Genomic DNA, 22191 nt, shown 5'->3' with positions numbered 1-22191 from the left:
TGGGACTGGTGAGGCAGGGACACATGCAGGGGATGGCAGAATCCCTCGGCCTCAGGCCTGTCCTCCATCCTGCAGACAGAGACAGGTCAGAGAGCAGGCTGAGGCGGGGCACCAAGATTCCCAGCTTGGGGCCTGCCCCTGAAGCGCCAGCCCACTCAGAGAGTCAGGGGCCGGGCCCTCTTTAAGTCTCAGGCTCCCTGCCCTGAGCCGGGGACCAGCACAGAGTCCTGGGGAGCGGCTGCCACTCTCTGCCGCCCCGAGTTCAGGCAGAGCAGCAGACGGCAGCGTGTCTGGCAACACTGGGTTCTGGGGCTGGCAGTCAGACCCCCGTGCCTTCTTCCTGGGTCCACTGGACTGTGCCAGAGCCGTGGCAGCCGATAAGCACCATCTCCAGGCTATGGGGTTCCCAGGGCAAGGCCAGGCCCCCTGACCCTGGCGGGGGCTCTCCAGTACTTGCAGCCTCGGCCTGGTTAGTGGGTTCCGGGGGCCCAGTCCTAGCCCCTTCCTCGGGGGCCGGTGAGCCAGGGGTACTGGGCTCGGGGCAGAGCTCTGCTGAGGCCGGGGGCTCTGAGTCAGAGGTGGGGGTCCAGAAAGCTGTGGCTCGAGGCCAAGGGGAACTCTGAGAGGCCGGGGGGCCCCAGGGCCAGGGTGCTACGAGGGGAGGGGGCCCTGGACGAGGGTGGGGCCAGGTCCCACTCAAGACAGAGGCAGCTGGGGGCTGCAGGCAGTACGAGGATGTCCCAGTGTCCACACACAGAGGCTGCAGGAGCCCAGAGGTGCCGGCTAGGCACGGCCCCTCTCCCGATGCCCGAAGGCAAGGACCCTCCCCGTGGGGCGCCAGGACTTGCTGCACAGCCTGGCGAAGTGACTGCAGACCCTCCCGCATCTGCAGCACCTGCTCAGACAGCTCTGTCACCTTTAGGGAGCGAGGCAGGAAAGAGGGCGAGGTTAGAGAGGAGTCTGGACCTCACACAACGGCAGCGCCCGCCCCCCTCCCCTCGGCTCCCCTCCCCACCTCCACTTTGCCCCTCACCCACCGCCTGCCGCAGCTTGTCCAGTGTGTCTGTGTTCCTTGCCTCAGTGGGCCCGAGGGGGACAGTGAGCAGGCCATTTTCTGCAAAGAGTAGACTAGGGTTACCAGCCAGCACCAGGAAGAGGCCAGGCATGGGGTCCAGGCCTCTGCCCCAGTTAGCACAGACCACACTGGCCTGGCAGGGCCTGATGCCAGCCACGGCCACTTCCAGCCTTGCCCCAGTTGCCGAATTCTGCCCAAACCGCAAGGAGCCCTTGGGCACGCTGCCCCACACTTTCCCCCTCAGGACGCTGCCCTCTGCGCCTGTCCTCCAGACACACGACTGCTCCCAGGAGCTCATTACCTGGTCCGCTCTCGGGGCTGCGTGGCCTGGGGACCACTTTCAATTCTGCTTCCCCCTTAGCCCTCTATCCTCCCCAGGGTCTTAGCAACATTATCTTCTTTAACATGCACGACAACCGTACTGCAGACCAGAAGCTGGAGCGAGAACCGAGATCTTGCTGCTGGAGAGCTGACCGCAGGGATCCAAACCCCTTCCCGACCACCAAAGTGCTGGTCTTAACCACCAAAATGCCCAAACCATGCAGGCTGGGAAGGACAAGAGGCAAGAAGTCTTTACCCCGCCGGTTTCTCAGGGGTGCGCAGGGCAGAGAGGCAGCCCTGCCCACCTGCCGCCGCCCCCCCACCCCCCAACCTCGGAGCGGGCCTCAGTACCTGGTCCAGGGGAGGGGCTGCTGCTGCATTCCGGGCCAGGCTGCCCCACACGGAAAGAGAACTTGGGCTGGTCGGAGCCACAGCCATCCTCAATGCCATCTACTACCCTATGGACACGGGTGCCAGGACAACAAATCAATCCACGGGCAACCACTGTGGTGCCCTAGTGTCCACACACAGGAGCTCCCTGGAGTTCGGGGCCCAGGAAAGGTAACACGTGGTCCCTTTCCCTAGGAGCTTGCAGTTTTGCCGGGGGGTCCAAGCGTGAGCAACAGGACACAGCGGGAATTCTGAGCAGTAAATGGCCATGGACCAAACGGTTAGGGAGGGGCCGCAGGAAGGTGGAGTCCAGGAAGGCTTCGTGGAGGAGGCTGGGACCGGTTAGGATGGAAGGATGGACACCCAGGGGAGGAATGTGCCTGGCTGGACCCCAGGGCTATCGCTACCATCTTTGCCAGATCACAGGGGCCCAGGGCCTGCTTACCTGGGGCTCAGATCCGGGGGTACATTCCACGGTACAGAGGGCAACTGCAAACCCTCTAGGCTTCGAGGGTGAACAGAGGGGCCGGCCTCAGCCTGTGAAGCTCCTGCCCTGCCCGGCCGTCCTCTGCTCCTTAGCCTGGGCCGGGGCGCGGTTCGCCGTGGGGATAGCAACTTAGCAGCGGAAGAGGAGGATGTGCAGCCGGGGGACAGCAGGGGGCTGGAAGGCTCGTCCGCTGGGGCCGGTGAGGCCGCAGGGCCCTGCTCCCCATCCGTCTCCTTCTCCTCCAGTGTGGACATAAGGGTGTTGTCACCACTCAAGGAGCTGGTGTCTGCCTGGGGACAGTGGGGCACAGGGAACCAGCCTGGATAACCCCTACCGTGTCCCAGTCACCTGCCCCCCGTGACCTCATCTCCCTAGAAGGAGCCATCTTTGTTAAACTGGATGCCCAAGATCTCCCACCCTCGGAGGCAGAGGCTGTTACTCGTGGCGGTGAAAGGAGGTGGGTGGGGGACTGCTCTTCTGCTGCCACCACAAAGCCACCAAGCCCTGGAGGAATTTGCTGCCCTTCAAAATTCTAGCCAAATGTGGATACATCACCCCTCTACCTGGTCCCTCAGGCTAACCGAACTATCCGGGAGAACACAGTGCTAAAAACTGGTTTAGAACTAGTGGTAGAAGCCAGGAAAATTCGAAGCCCCTCAGAGCAGTCATCTCTCATGGTGAGGAAGCAGGGAGAGCCGCAGGGCTCTCTTCCGAGGCAGCCTGGAGGACTAGTGCCTGGCCCTGCCCAGGGGCCCCATCCCTCACGTGTGGCCTCAGCCTCCATCCCTTAAGACTCCGCTGTGGACCAGGCCAGGCCGTCTCGGGCAGGCCGGGGAGAGCCGGCAGGGCTGGCGGAGCACGGCTGGACTGGGCTCTAAAGGACAGCGTGGGTATGAAGGGGCAGGAGACGGGAGAGTGTAGACCCCCCACAACGTGTGGGGGTGTTAACACCAGGCCAGGCGCTCACACGGCTCCTCCCCCAACCCCAGCCTCTGCCCACTTCACCAGCCACCACCCCAGCCCCCTCCGCACACATTCCCGGTGCCCTCACCTCTGCGGGGCCTCCGCCCGCACCCAGGTTGTAGCTGAGCTCCCCTCGGAGGCCCCGGCTGAAGCGTGGGGCAAACTCGGGGTACAGTGCGAGGCTCTCGTGCAGCCCAGTCAGCTGGAGACACTGCAGGACGCAGTAGGTCAGCCCCTTTACATCAGCATTGGCCTTGACCACCTGTTCCCGCCGGGGCAGCTCACAGCCAATCAGATCACCCTTCCCTGGGAAGCGGAAGTAGAGGTCAGCAAGCCCTGCCCCTCAGCCCACGCACAGAGGGTCAAGCAGAGGCAGCTGAGCTTCCCTTGTGAGGGGAGTGGGGCCTTCGGAGCCAAGACCCAGACGGGCAGAGGGGCCCAGGCTCCGGCCGACCCCCGCTCCTTATCTCTCCGGCTCCTCAGACAGACTTGGAGTGAAAAGCACTGAGGCCCAGGAGCTCAAGCACTTCCGGGATGGAAGCCACTGTCCTGAAACACACCTGAAGTTTAGCTCTGAGATTAACGAGCGGTCAACAATTCTGGTGGTTCCGAGGCTGTCTGTAGATCGGAACCTGGGCCCCATCTCTACCTATAACATCTGCAGGAGACCCCACAATCCGGTATCTTTCAAGCCTCACAGGTGATTCAGGTGGGGCTCATCCAGGAGCCAGCAGGTTAGTGGCCAGCACGGCACAGTGAAGAGGTCAGGCAGCCACGCTTCTTCATCTCCCTGAACCCTGGTTCTTGCGGGACGGATTTTGTACTGAACTGGGTCCTGGTGCTTTCTTGATCTTACCAGAAGGTGTCAATGTAGGATTTTCCCACCACCCAGCTGGGACTGCCACCTGGCTGACAGCAATTGTAAAATGGCGTCAATTAGAGTCCGTATCCCAATCTCAGAGATGTTAAATTATAGGGGGAAAATGTGCATCTTACAATCAGTGAACTAGGGTGCCTCCAATCACGGACATGTGAGGAGTAAGCGAGTTAGTGTAGGTAAAGTGACTGACACAGAGACGATCAAAGTTCGTTTCCTTTCTCTCCCTCTGGACAAGAGTCCCCTGTAGATCGTTCCCAACAGAGACGGCCGGCCTGCCGTAGGCAGAGCACTAGCCGCCTTCACAAGGCAGCTCAGCCCACTGCCGGAGTTCGCAAGATTGGAAAGCGTTTCCTTACCCTCAAGGAAGAAGATGGATCACTGCCACCCTCCACCGTGGGCTGGCTCGTGCTGCCAGCAGGACTGAGCTTAGCAGCTCCTGTAAATGTTCACGGACTTTTGCTCAAACTTAAGTGTAGAAAGCATTGCTGTTAAATTGTATTTTCTTGGTTTCGGGCCATCCTTCTGGTTCCTTCTGAGAGCTGTTTGGATCTCAATGTGCTCATCTGATGAATGAGCTCTCTCTCCTGTGTGTCATCTGGAAGTAAGAGAAGTGTGTATTTTTTGTCTTCATCCAAGAGGTGAGATAGAATTGAGAAATAGGACAATACCAATGACAGAGCCTCCATGCCATCAGTCTCAGACCAGAGACTGCCCTCCAGGCCGGCATTGCAGCCAGAACCTCCAGCTCAGCATTCCAGCCCCCTCAGGTCTTCCTGGTACTGTCACCCAGCCCACTTCTCTTCTCTTGCCTCCTTCCCCCACAACCGACTGTGTGTGCTTAGCTGTTAGCTCATACGCAGAGGTAGGGGCCAGAATTGACGCCACGAGCTGCATGGTGAGCCTCAGCTGCCAGCAGCAGGCAGAAGGCCCCTGGATGTCCAGCGAAGGAGGCAGGTGGGGGCAGGAGTGAAGGCAAAGCAGAAAACCAGGTTGTGGGGAACCAGGCATACATCAGGGCACCCGGAGCCATCAAGTCAACAGAGGAAACAATTCCTCTGGAACGTGTGTGCAGGCACAGGATGGATCAAAGGTGGCAAAAGCTCCAGTGCTGGGGACGCAGGCAGTGAGGTGAAGGTGGCGGACATTCTTGAGGCTCGTCTTAATAGTGAACAGGATTATTCTGCAACCTGGTGCGTGGCAGCAGTGAGGAGATGTTCTTACAGGACCAATGCCAGCTCCCAGCCACACTGCTTCCTCGGCTCCGAGATGAAAACCATCTGTTTAATAATCCGCTCGTCAGTCTTGACCAGTCTGCAATTGTCAAAATCTGTCTGTTTGCCCTTCCGAATCTCTCCACTTCTCCAGCATTTCTCAAGGACTGCCAGCCATATGTGAGGGACCATAATTCCGTTTACTGGGAGTCCTGGCATAAAAGGCATCTAGGTCGGGAAGCCAAACTCCCAGAAGACTCAAGGTGAAAGGTGTGGCAGCCTCTCACCTCTCTTACCTCCAAGACCCCCTTGATGGTATTTCTTTATCCTGTTGGTAGATCATCCTCCTCGGGGGAGCGGGGAGGGACGCACAGTAGCTTCTGGGCATCTAGTCTTCTTAATTCTCCAGGTTGGTGACAAACCTCAGCCCCTCCAGGCGTCAGCCACCCCCACGGTGAGTCTACAAGCATTTGGCCGAGGGTTCACCTCCCTTCCATCCCCTGTTGTGAGGCCCTCCATTACCCAAACAGGTCACAGAGTTCCTGCCTGCTGGGGTTGCTGCTGGGAGCCTCCCACAGCCACGGACACCCTCAGCTCTGTGTTTCCAGGAATGCTTTGCGTGTGCCTTCCTAAAGCCCGGTGTGTACAGCCTGTCATCCTGAAATCGTGCCCTTCCTTGGGGACACGGCGCTCCCTTGATCAGAGCTCCTGAAAGCACAGTGTTTGAAGCCTTAGGGTTGGCAGACTAGGTTCTAACCCCACCAGCCAATTCATGAACCTCTCCAAGCCTCCTGCTCCTTCCGTGCAGAACAGGCACGACACCAGTGCCTCTGCCAGGGGTTTTGTGAGGTTTGTGTGAGCTGAAACACCTAAGGGCTAGCCCCGCAGTGAGACCCTTGGGATCAGCATTATTCTGACGTCCATCCCACAACTGCAATCTCTTCTTCCTTGTCCAGGGACTCGACCCATTTCCACCTCTTTCTTTTGCCAAGAAGGGAAGTATATAGGCAGAGTCCGAGCCCTGCTGTTGCCCGCTGGGGCCCTGGGCCTGCTCTGTGACCAGCCCTAGGAAAGCACAACCCCCCTCTCCCCTGACCTGGTGGAGGGGCCCCACAAGAACAGCTCTCATTCCCTTCTTGCAGCCCTGCCTAAGCACTCTCTCCAACACTGCCATGCCTAGCATTGGATTTTTCTCCTTGGCAGGAACTGCTGATCCCTCCCATCCCCTCATAGGCTGCAGGCTGGTGGTCCTCCACTCACTCAGGGAGCCTTGAACACCTCCTTGTGTTGCCACCCAGTGGTCACTGGGTCTGCTTTGAGCTTTGTCTGCTTGGAGCTTTGCGCCATGGCTTCTCCTGACTCCGTCCTGGCTGTTTCTCCACGGGTGGCTTTGCCTGTGCCCCCTGTCCACGTTTCTGCTGATGGGGCCCTGGTTCCACCCACCTCCCCCAAAACCCCCGCTTCCTCTCCTGCCCTCACAAACCTAGGATGGCAAGTACGGTGCCGCCCTTGAGCACCTCCATGGAGCCGGAGCAGACAAAGTAGAGGGCCTGGAGAGCGTCCCCTTGGTGGATGAGGTACTCGCCAGGCGTGCAGAAGGCCGGACGCAGGGCCAGGGACAGTGCCCGCAGGCAGCCACGGCTTGCAGCCTCAAACAGAGGCAGCTGCAGAACCTCCTTGTGCAAGTGCATGGCGATGTCTGCGCGAAGCTCGTCTGGGAGGCTCTGCAGCAGCTGCAGGGGGGAAGCAGGTGGGGAGGTTAGTGGTGGCAGAATGCAAGGCAGCCTCCAGCCAGCCCTCTTTACATCCATCCCACTGGCCTTAGGAGCAAGGGGAAGTGTGGGAGGGACCTGAGGCTCCGTGCCTGTAGCCTGTACCGGCAGTGCGGGAGGCTGCCTCTGCCCCCCTCCCATCACTTTAGCCCACCGTGAGCTGCTTGGCTTTCCTCCTCCAGGCCCAGAGCCGGATGTCGGTGAGCAGAGCCTCCAGGCCTAACAAGGGTGGAGAAAGGCCTTCAAGGCTTTTTGACTGCGCTCTGCCCCATGCTACTGCCCACTCCTGGGGAGCAGAAGCCAGAATTTTGTGTTCCTTGCCCCCCAGCCCACTCCTGGGAATTTTAGGCCAAGCGCATACTCCTGGAAGGAGCAAAGGCTGGAAGGGCCAGCCCTGGAGGCCTGCGCACCTCAGTGGTGTCGATACCGTTGTTCACAGCCCACGTCGCCTGGAAGTACTCGAGCATGCGCTGCTTGAGGGGCTTGGGGATGCGGTGGATGCGGATGTAGTCTCGGAGGTCACGGGTGCGGCTGTGGTACAGAAAGCGGCGGGCGTACATGCGCTGGATGATGGCCGTCACGTTCCCAAACACCACCGCGTGCATCAGGGCTGGGGAGGGTGGCGAGAGGGGGTCACCTCCAGGCCCGGCCTGACACCACGCTGGACACATCTGCCCTCCCTCCCACCATCCAAGTCTCCTAGGCAAGACACGGGCCACTGTGTGGCAGGGAGTCCTGCAGCCACATGGGACTCCCCTGGCCCTGGCTCTGTGTTCCTTCAGTCCCCCAAAGCAGAAGAACCTCTGAGAAGGACCTTGGGGCCCTGGGGGGAGGCGGGGAGTTGGGGCCACCTGGAGCCACAAGTCTGAGAGTGGGCCCAGGACAGGGAGAGCAGCAGGCCTCACCGCCAATGAGCATGGTGCAGATGGAGAAGATCTTCTCGGTGTCCGTGTTGGCGGACACGTTGCCAAAGCCCACGCTGGTGAGGCTGCTGAGCGCGAAGTAGAGGGAGGTGATGTAGGCGCTGCGTAGCGAGGGGCCGCCCAGGAGCTCCAGCCCCGTCCTGTTGGCCTCCCCGCTGACGCTGCTACAGTTGTCGTTCTGGCCGGAGCTGTTCCCTGCCACAGGGCTGCGGCCCACCAGGTAGTAGGGGGTCTCGAGTCGGCGGGCCAGCTCCTGCAGCCAGCCTGGGGAGGGGACAGGGCACACCTAAGCAAGCGGGACGGCACTGCCACACCACAGGCGCACATGTACCCACTGCTTCCCCCGGGGCGGGGGCCATGTGGATGCAGACCCCCCCCCATGTCTTCCCACCACTTTCCTCCTCTGCCGGTCCAGCACACCCTGTCCACCCCCTCAACCCTGACCAAGACAAGCACGTGAGGACGAGGCTGTCGTCTCTCCAGCCGGCGTCTGCTGGTGCCAAGAAGGGAGCAAGGCGCATTGCACCCTCTCTCCCGTGGCTGCCACTGATCCCAGCCAACGGGCCGGCTGGAGGAGCACAGGGCCCGCACCGGCCAGTCTTGTTCCCAGAGACGGAGAGGTGAGGCCACCTCCTCTGCCCTGTCCACGCAGACTCCTCTTGCTCTTTCTCTGGGCTCACCTGCTCCCAAAGGCTGCTTCCCCCTCACCCCTCCCACGACCACACAAACCACCCAACCCCATGTTCGCATTCTCAAGCACACCGTGGACGCATGCATATGCACCATCAAGGCCACAGACGTGCTCTGCAGTTGAGAGGATGAGGACACACACGTGTGAGCACATTCACAGGTGCACAGCCACAGCCACTCACACAGGAAAAGCCTGAGCGCACTTGGGAGAGAGACAAGGGCACACAGGTGCTTGCACTCAGACAGCCAGGCAGGCGAGGCGAACACGAGCACACAGGTAAGCACATTCAAAGGCCACAAACAGGCAGGCACCTGTGCACACACAGAGGCTCCTGAGCACACATGCAGACATGGGTCAGCCTGGGACACTGGGCAGAAGCTGAGAGTGCCCCAGTTCCCCCCATCAATCCCACACTCTCTGGCTTGGACTTGGCAGGAGGTGGAGCTGAGTACTGGGCTGTCTCAGGAGCTCTGGCTACCCACAGTCACTCTGAGCCCAGCTGGAAGCTTGTGGGAACTCTAGGGTGTTGGATGGGGGTTCCTGGGGTCCACAGAGGTCCCAGGGATCCTGGCAGAACTGGGGGTCACGGGGAGCAAGGGAGAGAGGGCTGATCTAGGGTGGAGACACAGAAGGCAGGTGCAGAGAGGGGGCTCAGGGTCTGTGGCTGCAATGGACCTCACCTCTCCACATGCGCTCTGCCCCTCCCACCTTGACACACCCAGCGTCCCTGCTCCACACTCTCCCGAACGCCTTACACACACTCTCCCTGCCATCTCTACGCCCCTCCTCACCCCCAGACCTGTTTATTCAGCGATCTCACAAACATGTGCCTCATGCATAACGCCCGAGGGCCATGTGATGGGGCTCAAACTGACATGCTATGGGTTAGGGCTAGAGGGCTCCCTAGAAGAGAGGACATTGGTGTTTGGTCTCCAAGGATGGCTAGAGTTTTGAGTCAGAGAAACTGAGAGAAGGTTGTTCCCGATCTAGGGAAGGACATATTGGGCCATCCCTAGGGATGGTGACACGTGCAAGCAGTCGCTCAGCTTAGCTGGAGTGTGCGGTTCATACAGATGTGTCAAGGCCTGAGCCAAGGTGAGGACTTGCTCTCCTGTGACTCGACGTGTGCTGCAAGGATTCGCGGGAGCATGCCAAGCTCGTCAGTCGCTCTTCAGCTGGGCCCGAGTTGAAGCCAGTTCCAGGTAAGGAGAGTGGGCGGCAAGGGGTGAGAAGCAGGAGGATGAGGGGAAGGTTCCAGAGGGGCCTGTCCTCTCTGTCTTGGCCATGGTGCATTGGCAGCTCCTGGAGCTGGTGGTGCGGGGAAGCTGTTCCGGAGGCCAGTGGCTTTCGTTGAGAAATGCCCCGAGTGATCTCCCTCAGCATTTAGTACAATCTTTTGAAAATGCAGCCCATCTCTATGGGGCTAATGGGAATAGCGGGAAGGAACTCTGTGTCTACACCACCCACAGCAAGGCAGAACCCAGGCAGGGAAGCCGGGGGCAGGGACCTCCCAGAGCCAGACCAGAGCCAGACCAGGAGGGGGCGCCACTTCCCCTCCAGAAATCCCTTCTGGGGCTGGACTCTGGGAGGTCTGGGTGTGGCTCTGACCCAGCTGGGGAGTCGCTTCTCTGGAGAAACAAGAAGGGGAAGATGATGTGAAGAAGGACTTGGAAACTCCCCTAATGTGAGCTAGTACCAGCCCAAAATAGAATGAAATTACTCCAGAACTTAGGGTGCAAGAATTAATATGAATATCTGCAAAACAGCCAGCCCCCCACTTGCCCATGTTCTCCATGGCGGGACTCAGAGCCCCTCCAAGAGCCAAAGATATTCTTCCCATCAGCTGAGCAGCCTCTGTGAGGTGGTCAGAACAAAGGAGCCACAGGGACCAGAGACTCAAGAGTGGCCCTATTTGGGCGCAAACTGACCTGGGGATATGGTGTCTCAGCCCACTTTGGGATCAGGGCTTTGCATCACTATTATCTATCTCCTGGCACACTGACCGTGTCGCCCTGTCCGCCTCCATCACAGCCTCCCTCTGGGAAGGGCAGGTGCCAAGGAGCTGACACTGCCTGCAGCAGCCCGATTCTGTATGCTCGGCAACTAGAGCTTTGGGGAATATCCAAGTGGGCCTCTGGGCCACACACCAGTCTCCGCGGGCTTGGCAAGGGAGAGAGGATTTGCAAGAGCCTCCTTGGCCCTGGGAACTGATCGGAGCACGTTTCTAAGGCCCAGCTGGACTCCTGGTGACCCCACCAAGGAGCAGATGGTCATGCAAGGCCATCTGAGCAGCTGGCCTGCTGCCCATGGACTGGAACAAGCACTACAGGCCAGTTCCTGGGAAGCCACCAGAGGGCTGGAGGGCAAGGGAGGGAGAAGGTGTGTTGGGTTTTGGAGCCTCAGGGTATGAAGAGTTAGAACTGGCTGGAACAGAATGGTTCAGAGTTAGAGGAAGGATGGAGGTTGAGCTGGTATAGTGGCACCATGGAATGACAGGGGACAAGGTGAGGGGAGGAGACAGGGCCAGGGCGGAGGAGGCTGATGGAGGGCCTCATTGCTCAGGGCAGAGGGGTAGAGCAGTTCAAACGGGTGTGGTTAGCAGAGTCAGGTGCCACAGGGACTTCAAGGGGATGTGGGTTTGGCCCTAGGAGGTCACTGCAACCTGCCGGGTACCATTTTGGGTGGAGAGGTGGGGGTGGGAGCCTTCCTGGCAGGAGTTAAGATGTGAGTGGGAGGCGAGCAGAGGGAGGAGTGGAAGTAGAGGTGAAGTGAAGGAGAGTGAGTACACCAGCGGATCAGAAAGAAAGGCTGCATTTTAGGTCTGGGGGAGGGCAGAGAAGCAGCTGAGAGGGATGGGCCTGCATATAACAAGAGTGGGGAAAGGCCTTAGAGGGCAAGGTGTGGGGGGCAGGATTCCGAGAGGGTGGTGCGAAAGCACCAGGCACCAGAGGTACCCAGGAGGGCAGTGGCTCCCTGCACGGCCTTCTCCTGAGAAGGGTTGATTCTCAGCTGGGCAGAGGCCTGAAGAATGTGACAAAGGCTAAGTCCACAAGGAGGGCATGATGGGTGAGTAGGACTCCCCCGGGCAGCCCGCCAGGCTTTCTCCACTATGCCTGGCTGCTGAAGAACAGGCCTACCTCAAGGTAGTGGCTCTGTCACAGTCACACGTGTGTGCACGTGTGCACACACACACACACACACACCAGCCCCCACATTCTTCTCACAAACACACACCTACTTGCATGTATGCCCCGGATACACATGCAGACTTGCACACATCCCTGACCCCCCATATCAGCTCACAAACACACCCGTGGACTCACATTTCCCTGACACACACACACTCGAGCAGACATATTCCTCTGTTACATATGTATACACACACTCTCCCCTCCCCCCCACCGCTCGCTGGAAGCCTCTGGTACCGATCTCCGGCAGCTCCGAGGCACTGCTCTCGATCTCCAGCTGGCCGATGTAGAACCAGACGCAGGCCACCCAGTGGGCGAGCAGGGCGAACACAGCCATGAGCAGTGTGAGCACCACAGCACTGTACTGCGAGTAGCGGTCCAGCCGCGGGAGCAGCCGCAGCAGCCGCAGCAGCCGCACCGTCTTCAGCAGGTGGGCCCCAAAGTACTGAGGTGGGGGGAGACAGGGAGGTCACCCCAGGGCCGGCCCCACCAGCCCTGCCCCAAAGCCCACCCAATCCAGCCACACTGACCACGTTGACCTTGAAGGCATGTAGCAGGTCAAAGGGCAGCGCCGCGATGACATCCAGCAGGAACCAAGTGGTGACGTAGTGGAGGCAAATGGACTTTGGGGCAAATACCACCTGGCCTGACTTGGACACAAACGTGGTGCGGAAATTCAGCACGATGTCTGCAAGAAGTCGGGGTGGGACTCAGCATGGGGTAGCGGAGGGGCCACACCTTACTGGGCATTGACACTTTACTGGGTATCTGACATGGCCTGGGGCCCCCTACCATCGTAGTTCATACAGAACTCTAAAGGGTGGATACTGTTATGCCCACTTGATGGAGGGAGAAACTGAGACTTGGAGAGGCTATCATCAGCTCAGGGTCATATAACCCATTAGCAGTAGAGGTATGTTTGGAACTTAGGTTTGATTTCAAAGCCCACAGGTCACAAACAGGGGGAGGGCGTGGGGGACACTTGTCAGCAGGCACAGGAAGCCATGCAGACTATCCCCATCAAAGCCCGAGGGGTGCCCGGCGTGGGGTGGGGTGGGAGGCACAGGGCACACGTACCAAGAATGAAGAGGACCTCCACAGCCAGATCACAGACGCTGGGGGCACTGCGGGCGGCGCTGGGCTCCTGGGCTGTGCTCACACACACGCTGTAGGGCACGGTGACAGCCACGTAGAGGGTGGCAAGCAGGATGAAGCCGTCCCAAGTGGCCCTCAGTGCCCCACAGTGCAGCAGGATGAAGGGTGACTTTCGGATGGCTGCTACTTTGTACTCAGGCAAGTTTGGCTTCTCCCCAAACACCCCCTGAGGGGGGCAGGGCAGGTCCAGCCAGGGAGGACAGGAAATTTATAGAAGCTGAGTTGGATAGGGTCTGGGACAGGCAGCCACCTCCTTTCTCTCCCTGCATACTCAAAGCAACCTCTGACACGGGCATTAGAGCCCTCATGTTACAGATCAAAAGACTGAGGATCAGAGAGCCCACTGACTTAGCTGAGGGCACACAGCCGTTTAGGGGAAGAGCCGACATTGATCCAAGTCCCATCTGACTCCAGGGCCAAGACTCTATCTTTGATGGATCAGGCATCTGACATTCCCTCCCTCAGTCACAACCCCAAAGTGCTGGTGGGGCCTGGGTGGTCCCCTGGACATCCTCTCTGTGCTGGGCTTAGTTCCCCTCCTCCATCTCCTCAGCCTGCCCCTATGGTGCCCTGCCCCCCAAACACACACCCTTATGCGCAATCCACCTTATTGAGCTTGTGCTTGCCCTTGGGCTGCTTCTGCAGGTGCCCAGACAGGTGGTAGAGCACAGCCCGGCTCCGCCGCCGGTTGGCATTGAAGCCTTTGGCTCCTGCCCGGCCATATCGGCGCCGGCCACCACCTGCAAAAGAGGGGCCTGTGAGGATGGTGGGGGGAGTGCCCACACCCCCTAGCTAGGGTCTTGTGTGGAGGACACCAGTTGCTGGCCCATGACCTGGGCCAGTCTGACTCATTGACTGGTTAGTCTGTTTAGAGTTGGGGGCTCCAGCATCCTTACTTCCAGGGGCACTTACAGACACTCTTCCCCATGCCAACTTGCAGGAGAAGGAGGTCTGGATTAAGGCAAAGGCTGGAGAGGATCTCCATAGGGAAAGGCCTGAGACAGGAGTGGGGAGGTGGTTCCCAGGGCTGGGGGGTGGGTAGGGGGGATGGAGAGTACCCCTAGCATCCCCAGCTGCCCCCAGTGACAGCCTTGTGAGCTGGCCGTAAGGCCTCCCCGGTCCTTGGAGGATACAAGAGGGGAAAGGTCCCAGGGACTAAAAGAGGGCTTTGGATGGGACTCCCAGTCAGCTCTGTGTGAGGGAAAGGTACCAAGTGGGTCTGCACTGGGCCCCACTAATTGGTCCGAAAATGGTACTTTGCGGGCACTAGCGGAGTTTGTTTGCTTTCCGTTTCTTAGTAAAGTTGACTTCAAAACTCCAACTTTGTCTCAACTGGTCTCTTTGGAAACAAGCGTTCCATATCTGGGCATGTGGAGATGAGAGCAGCACAGGCCTCTCACCCAGCAAAGTGGGACTCAGTGAGTGCAAGAGGGTGGGGGGACCCGTGAGCCCAAGCTGGGTGCCAAGGCCCCACCCACAGCAGCTAAAATCAACAGCCCCACGGGCACCCACCTGTCTCCTTCCAATTGTCAGGGCCCCCTCGGTTCTTGGTGTCACTGATATCCTTGTGAGAGACCAGGAAGAGGGCCACCTCCCCTTTCTCATTCTTTATGGGTATCACATCGAGGAGACACCAGAATGGGAGCCCTGGGCACAAAGACAGACTTAGCCTAGCTCCTGTTCTCCACCTTGCCCGAGGTGACAGAGGTTCCACTGCCACCCCGCCCCCCCCAAGACACAAGCAGGATGGGGGCTTTTCTGGGAGTGGAGCGGCGGCCTGGCTCCATTTAGGACAGGGCTTGATGGAACAGAGAGGGTGGGGGAAGGCAAAGGAGAGCAGAGATGACCATCAGACATGTGTGTTCATAGACCTGTCCTACTGAGACCGGGACATTTTTCCGCTTAATTGGGAAACTCAAGATCGGAAATTGAGTGGAGACTGAGGCTGAGGTGGGGATGGAAGAGAGAAGCCAAGGGACAGTGGATGGGGCGGGGAAAGTAAGGGGATGTGGGAAGACAGGATGGGATGGGGAGATGGAGAAGATGGGGATGGAACACAAGGGCAGTGGATGGGGTGGGTGCCAGGCTGGGTGAGGCCTCAAAAGTGAGGTGGGCTGGCCAGGTGGCCCCTCACCGCTCTTCCGGTACAGGATCAGCTCAGCCTTGAACTCCTTGTGCTCATCCAGCGCCTTGCGGATCTGTTGGCGGACAAGCTCACTGGTGTCTGGCCCATAGAGGAAGGAGCAGGCGCAGCCCCGCTGCATGACCTCGGCCCGGGAGAAACCCGTGAGGTCGCAGAAGCCATCAGAGCAGTAGACCACGGGGAAGAGCCCCGCCACCTGGGCATTGCCCAGCACGAAGTTACTGTCTGCAAGAGAGCACCTCTCAGAGGAGGCATGGGGTAGAGGGGCACAGGGTCTACCACCCCTCTTTCCTAAATGCCTGCAACCAAAGGGTGGGTGTCACGAAACCCAAGAATTCTGTGTGTGTGTGGCTGGGGGTTAGGGCAGGCAGGTGTGGTTTATAAACAGGAATCAGTGTGTCACCTGTGTACCAGTGCCCTGCAAGCGTCCACTCCTAGCCACGTGTGTATGTGTATATTCAGGAATCAACACCGAGGTTGGTGAATGCGGCCCTGTGTGGGAACTGTGCCCTCTGGACCGAGTCCTGAGCAGCTTGGGGTATAGGGTAGGGCTGGGATGCCCAAAGAGGGCTGCACAACCAGTCCTAGGCAGCCACAGCCCCACTCATACCTCTGCCAGGTCCATTCATGGCTGTCTGGCTCCTCTCACTGGAACCCACCTGGATGGGAGGCGGTCCAGGCCACCATTCAGCCTGCACTTTTTTGAACCCCAGCTGCCTGACGGGGCTCAGGAATTAGTGAATGTGATCAAAAATGGGGGTGTAAGCATGGTAGCTGCACAGCACTGCCTGAAGCCAACAATGTATTGGGGAGTGGGGGCACTGAATCAGCAGGCTGCAGGATGGAGAAGCCAGTGTGTGTGTGTGTGTGTGTGTGTGTGTGTGTGTGTGTGTGTGTGTGTGTGTGTATTGGGGCAGGGGGCTGCTCAGTGATGGGCTCCCACCACCTATCAGGAACTGCAAGACCATGAAGTGTGCCAAGCAGAGAGCTGGGAAGCCCCACTGGGGGTGAGTGTGAGGGAGCAGGAGAAGGAGGGAGGGGGTTTTCACGACTTTCCCTGTGCTCAGAGCCCTGGAAACCCAGGATCCAGAAGCTCTGGTCGCCTACTCCAAACTTCCCCAATCTTGGTAGGAATACCCAAACCTATCTTTGGGGGTCTAGAGGGGTCCTTTGGGTTTAGGCTGGTGAGTTTAGGCGGTGAGGTGAGCTTGGACAAACAGTGCGCTCCCAAATCCCGCTTACTCTACCTCCTTTGCAAACCTTTTTCCTAAATCTGATTTTTGAACCCTCCGGCTGTCCCTGAGCACCGCTCCTCTCCCTCACCCCCCACCCCGCCCCTCCACTTCTATGTTAGTCGGTGGGATAGCGCCAGACTCAGGAACAGGGTGGGTTAGATTGACTAGGTAGGGGTTCGATCTCTAGCAAACAAATAGCATCCGGGGCCCCAAACCCTGAGACTTCTGGCCGTCTTGCCCAGCCTCGTGTAAAGTTGACCCTGGACCTTTTGGGAAACGGCGTCTGGAAGGAGATGGTGGTCCCCGCTACAATCAGGGCGTTGGGGACAGAGGGTGAGAACAGGAAGGAGCCAGGCTGAGATGTCGGGGAGCGGGACCTGCGGGAACCCTGGCAGGGAACGGCTTCTCTGGGAGCCAGTGGAGTGAAGGTCAGACTCACGCGTGCCGTCGAAGCGCGTGGCGATGGTGTCCAGGAAGGTGTTCTGCGGCGCCAGGAGTCCCCGCATGGCCGGCATCTTAGGCGGCCGTGGCCGCCTGCCCCATCCCTCCGGGGCGCGGGGGCTCAGCGCCGGGGGAGGGCGCCCAGCTCGGCCGCCCCCCACCGGGCCCCGCGCCCCCTAGCGCAGCCGTCGGAGGCTGAAACCCACCCCGGGTTCGCAGGCCCGGCCAGCAGCCGGTGCGCGAGGGGGCGTCCCCGCCGTCGGGGCCCGGAGCATGGCGCGCGGCCTCTCGCGTCCTGGCCGCCCACGAATGCCGGGCTCCAGACTCGGCGCTCGCCGCGCTCTCCGCACCTTCCGCTCGCGGCGGCGGCAGCAGCGGCAGCGGCTCCCGTTTCGGCTGCGGGTCGGCTCCCGCTCGGGCTCCGCTCGGCGCCGGGTCCCCGCAGCTCCCGCGGTCTGTCGGGGAGAGGAGGCAGCCTCCCTCCCTTCCTCCGGCGCCCGCCGCCTGCACCGGGGTAACCATGGAGACGGGCACACCCAGGCAGGGCCGCCTCCTTAAAGGGACAGGCCTCCCGCCTAGGGATCCCCTCCCCTTGGGACCTCGGTGGGGGCAGGGGAGGCGGCGGCCCCCCTACCCCCGCCGAGCCTGCTGCCCGAGCCGCCCCAAGCCGCCCCGCCCGCCCCTCGGAGAAGACCGGCGAGCGCCTGGTCCCGCTCGGGCTGACTCAGCGCAGGGGCGAGGCGTCTTTCTCTGCAGCATGGGGGTTCGCACAGAGCCTCGCAGACTCTCCTCCCCCGGAGCGACCAGAGGAGAACTCCGGCGGGGGGGGGGGGGTGCGCGGGGAGGGCTGGGGGGGGGGGGGCTCTGTGTTTTAGAAGACGCTTTCCCCGAGGAAAAAATGTAAAGGGAAAGGGGGCTGGGCGGTGGTGGGAGGTGGGGAAGGCAGGCAGAGGGACCCCAACTGTACGGGAAAGTCTAAAAGGAGATGGGGTGGAGGGTGTCTAAACGCAGCTTCTGGGCATCCAAGCCTTTGTCAGCCTCAACTTGACCCTCGTCACTGGGAGGTGCAGCTGCAGACAGGAGCTATCAGGAAACGGGAGGGTGGGTAGCCCTGGAAGTAAGGTTGAGATGCTCTCGGTGAGTGCCGGTGGTGGTGGTGGGTGTGTGTATGGAAAGGGTGTGGGATATTTCTACTCTTTGTCACCTTTTGCCTCTCAGGCAGCTCCCGAGGGTCAGGTTGCAAATACAGCGGACGGGTAGGACGTCAGACACTGGGAGAACTTCTTAGCCTCGTGCGTGCGGATCCCTGGCGAGCGAGCGAGCGGGGAGTGAGAAGGACCCGGCCAACGCTGCCCCAACTCCTCGAGTCCCAGAGTAGCGGGCTCTGCGCTGCGGGGGGAGCGGTGGCTGCAGGGACCCCCTCCCGTGAGAGGGTGGGAGGAGGGGCCGGGCGGGGCCGAGCGGAGCGGGGCCGGGGCGGCAGTCTGTAGCTTGTCTCCGCGCTGCGTCGGTCCCCCCGGCTCGCTCTGCCAGCGCCGCTCCTCCTCCCTCCCACGATTTGCCAGCGAGCGCGGCTACCGCCCGCGCCCAGAGGAGCCGCCGGGGCCAAAGCAGCAATTTGTTCCCCAACGGGTGAAGCGGGAGGCCCAGCACCCCCGCCCCTCAAAGAAACACATCCACAGCCACCAGCCTCGGAAAGAAAGGAATGTCGCCCGCTCCACCCACCCCTCGTCAGCGACACGGGCCAAAGCCCCAGGCACCTGTATTTAAATGAGCTGGTGCTTTAGGAGGAAAGGGAGGAAGCGTCCTCCTCCCCAGGTCCTCTGAATCCTGGAATCCCGCTCCCAGGAAGAAAGACCCCAAGGAACCTGTTCCCCACGCCCACCTCCACAAGCAAAGTCAGTCCTCCTCCAGCCCATCATCACACCCTCCACGCCAAGTTCAAGCATTCTGCTAGGAGAGGGTGCTGTTTGGTAGGAGTCCGCTCGCTTGGAGACCAGACCAGGGGGTGGTTGAAAGCACACAACTTGGTTTGACTATAGTCCTGCCACTTGCTACGTCATTTTCATTCGGGACCCAATTTTCTCCTTTGTGAAATGGAGATAATAAATAATAACGACCTCAGAGGGTTGTTAGGAAGATTAAATGAGTAAAGGACTTAGAACAGTGTGTGACATTTGCATCATGTAAATGTTTATTATCTGATTTTGAATCTCATAGAACCCCTATGAAATAAGGTAGATGCTACTTACACTCCACTCACAAATGAAACAGAGGAAGAGAGAGAAAGAATGGGAGAGGGAGAGAGGTTTGCTCACAGTAACCGAGCTGGTAACTGGCAGAACTAAGGTTCCAACCATGACAATCTTCCAAACCCAGGTCCAGAGTCTGCCTCATTGCAGCACAGCCGTCCCCACCGAGGACCCAGAAAGAGCTTAAGGTTAGCTGGGGACCGGTTATCTGGGTTGTAAATCAGATCCAGGTGGCCTTCCAGTCGCCCGGTGTAAGTGCCAGGTGTTTAGGCTTTCGGGCTTCCAGCTTTTCAGCCTGGGCTGGTCTTGGTTATTAAAGACAGTGGTTTGGACATTAAGACAAACCCAAACCAGACACCTTGGGTCGGTGTGAGCAGGCAGTAGATGGCATGTGGGGGTGCCCCGAAAGAATTAGTAGTTTACATTTATTGAGCATTGGGTGCCAAGCACCGTGCTGAAGCAGAGGGGCTAAATTTCTAAGATGCACTGCCTCCTCCTGCAACTCCAGCCTATTTTGGCGCCCTAGTCCCCCCAATACTAGAAAATATACTAACCTTTATTGAATGTTATGATCACTCTTCTTATCCCAGAATGAAACAATAATGTTTTGGTCTTTAAATCCCTCTCCCCACTGCCCTTCAAAGAATTTGTGGGAATGTGAATATGGGGTGGGGGTTGCAGCCACTGCCCAAGTCCTTCCTCTGAACTGAGCGGGTTTAAGATGCCCCTTCAGCCCAGAGGCAAATTTTCAGGCATAGAGCCTCCTGCTCTCTTCCCTCTTTCACTTCACCTTGTCCCTCAGGTCTTCCCCTCAGCTAACACTAACAAATTCCATGTCTCCTCCTTCCACACCTCCCTCACCCCCCCAGCCCCAATACAGAACAGTGTGTGACATTTGCATCATGTAAATGTTTATTATCTGAGGGGCAAGGACTCACACTTAGGAGACCAGAGAATGGGGGTTGGGGAGGAGCTGAGAAGTGAACAGGGTACTGGGAGGTCAGGGAGCACCGTAAGCCCCTTTCCTCTCTCATTCCCCCAACTCTTGACCCATTATTGGGCCACGGTGGCAAGTCACAGGGAGGGGAAGGTTGAGGGGGAGCCCTGTTCAGAGACAGCTCAAAGCCATTGTCAAAAAGAAGAAACTCGGGAGCCTGCATTTTGGAGCTGCCGTGGGAGGCCTGTGGGAGTATTATCTACAAAAGGAACTAAGAGAGAGAGAAGAGTGAAGCAAGGGAAAAACCACTCAAGACACAAAAGATGGAAAAAGCACCCTGCCCCCCAGAGCGCAGGCAGAGTCACTGTGTGCAGGGGGTGAGAGCAGGTGGCTGTCGAGGAACAGAGCCCAGGGGCCCCTCCCTTCTCCTCCCCTCTTCCCACTCTCTTCCTCCTTTCTGGAGGTCCCCAGGTCTGTTTCCAGCCTTGCTCTCTCAGCCAATGGTGCAGGTTCTGCTTCTAAGGCTGTGGTGAGCGATGGGAATCTTAGCCTTTCAAGTCAGACAAGTCTGGATTTGAATTCTAGCTCTTCCACTGATGACCTTGGGTGCCAATAGGAGTGGGGTGGGGGTGTGTGTTAATCTCCAAGAGCATCAGTTCCTTCATTTGTGAAATGATCTTTCCTTAAAGGATTGTTGAGTGAGATGAACTAAGTGGTTGGGATTGTTATCAGTCCTCCTAAGTGCTTGCCCTGGGAATGCAGAAATGAGCGCAGGGTGAAGCCTCACTGAAGGTTCGCCATCTCAGAACAAACAAACATTCTGGAAAACTTCAAGGCCTCCACTACTTGGCCACTCCTTGGCTGTGTCATTCTAGGTCATTCCTTTTCTGTTAGTGGAGGATCCTAGCTATTGTTGAGTAAACCACAATACATTTTCCAACAAGGGAATCCTGGAAGATACATGGTTTTACTTACAGATCTGCAAACTGTTGTGGATCGTATGGCTAGGAAGTGGAGGAACCAGATGCGAATCATGATTTGACTGGGTCGACAGGAGTTTGTCACTGTGCCATCTTGCTGGGGTGCTTTATCCTGTCCTTTGGTAAACAGCCTATTCAAAGGGGACGGTATGGTCATTTTGACGGGAGGTCAGATAGTGACCTATAGCGAGTGCCCACAGTGCCTGGCAACCCGGACCTCGAACCACGAACCACGAACCACGAACCACAAACCACAAACTGCGGGGAGCCCCATCAGCCCTGCGTGGAGGGGAACCCACTGCAGTCCTGCCTGTGGCAGGCAGGGGAGTGACTATGAGAAATCTCAATCTCAATCTGCGTGTTCTAGCAACACCAGAAAACGGATTTGTTTGAAATCCAGTTACAGGGAAAGCCTAACTGGGTTAAGTTGAAGAGAGACATAAAAAGGAGACCTGACTTTTCCCTGAGGAATCAGAGTGGGTGGTATTTGTTCCTGCTGTTTTGACGGCAGTGAAGGGGCGGGTGGGCTGGAGAACAGTTGCGCTGGTGGTAGTGACGGTGGGTGAGTTTCCTCACCCAGAAAGATCTTCAGATAATGTTTCCCCCTTGGTTAAGGAGCAAAGTAGGTGACATAGCTGCCTCAGCACCTGGGTGGAAATAACGCTCCCTGACTCTCCCCTGGGAAACCCCAGCTTCAGCCTCACTCCTGCACGCTGCTGCAAGGGTGACTGTTTACCCGCGTGAACGCCATCAGCCTCTGGCCTACCCCGCCCAGGAACTCAGAAACTGGGGATGAGGGTGTGCTTTTCCGACATGTTTGGCAGACAGACAAGAGGGCACAGAGCTCACCATGCTGGAGGGATACGCGCTCAGGAGAAAACCTACAGAAGGAATAGGATAACTGAGGCATTATTTTTTTGGTTAATAAGTCTGTCTGTCTGGAAATAGGGGAAGTCTTTTATACACTTTTTAACGGGGCAGGAGAGACAGAAAAGCAGAATTATGGTAAGTTCAACTTGTCACAGGTTAGCTTAGACACCAGGGTACTGTTGTGCAGCACCTGGCTAGATACCTCCTTTCACCCATCCATGGAGTAGTTGCCACTGTGTCCACTTTACAGTTCAGGAAGCGGTTCAAAAATGTTATT

The 22191-nt window shown here is 58.6% G+C and overlaps 1 protein-coding gene across 3 annotated transcripts; it reads right to left on the bottom strand.

The window, feature by feature from the left end:
- Positions 1-9: 9 nt before the first annotated feature.
- KCNH3 (potassium voltage-gated channel subfamily H member 3) lies at positions 10-17600 on the bottom strand. 3 transcript variants are annotated; one of them, XM_060657716.3, is made up of 15 exons: positions 16874-17599; positions 15191-15424; positions 14569-14703; positions 13663-13796; positions 12979-13222; positions 12432-12589; positions 12139-12346; positions 8005-8286; positions 7510-7709; positions 6811-7060; positions 3325-3542; positions 2232-2563; positions 1748-1854; positions 1038-1114; positions 10-916 (listed from the first exon to the last, which is right to left on the bottom strand). In XM_060657716.3, exons 1-15 carry the CDS (start codon positions 16947-16949, stop codon positions 320-322), a joined length of 3252 nt encoding a protein of 1083 aa, XP_060513699.1. In that variant the 5' UTR covers positions 16950-17599; the 3' UTR covers positions 10-319. The 3 variants fall into 3 exon arrangements, 2 of the variants coding, with proteins under 2 accessions (XP_060513699.1, XP_060513700.1); XM_060657717.3 differs by having other exon boundaries at positions 11-916; positions 15191-15420; positions 16874-17598; XR_009617298.3 differs by lacking the exon at positions 10-916 and adding an exon at positions 1377-1510 and having other exon boundaries at positions 16874-17600.
- Positions 17601-22191: the final 4591 nt, after the last annotated feature.

The sequence above is a fragment of the Panthera onca genome, chromosome B4, assembly GCF_046562875.1.
Source record: "Panthera onca isolate mPanOnc1 chromosome B4, mPanOnc1 haplotype 2, whole genome shotgun sequence".
Lineage (NCBI taxonomy): Eukaryota > Metazoa > Chordata > Mammalia > Carnivora > Felidae > Panthera > Panthera onca.
This window is presented reverse-complemented; position numbering and strand designations above follow the sequence as displayed.

Excerpts from the sequence above, each read along its gene's own strand:
- KCNH3 (XM_060657716.3), bottom strand. The coding sequence starts at position 16,949 with ATGCCGGCCATGCGGGGACTCCTGGCGCCGCAGAACACCTTCCTGGAC. Across the intron at positions 7,061-7,509 it reads ACGGTATCGACACCACTGAG|CTGCTGCAGAGCCTCCCAGA; the intron begins GTGCGCAGGCCT and ends TCCCCCCTGCAG. Across the intron at positions 1,115-1,747 it reads CAGCCCCTCCCCTGGACCAG|AAAATGGCCTGCTCACTGTC; the intron begins GTACTGAGGCCC and ends TACTCTTTGCAG.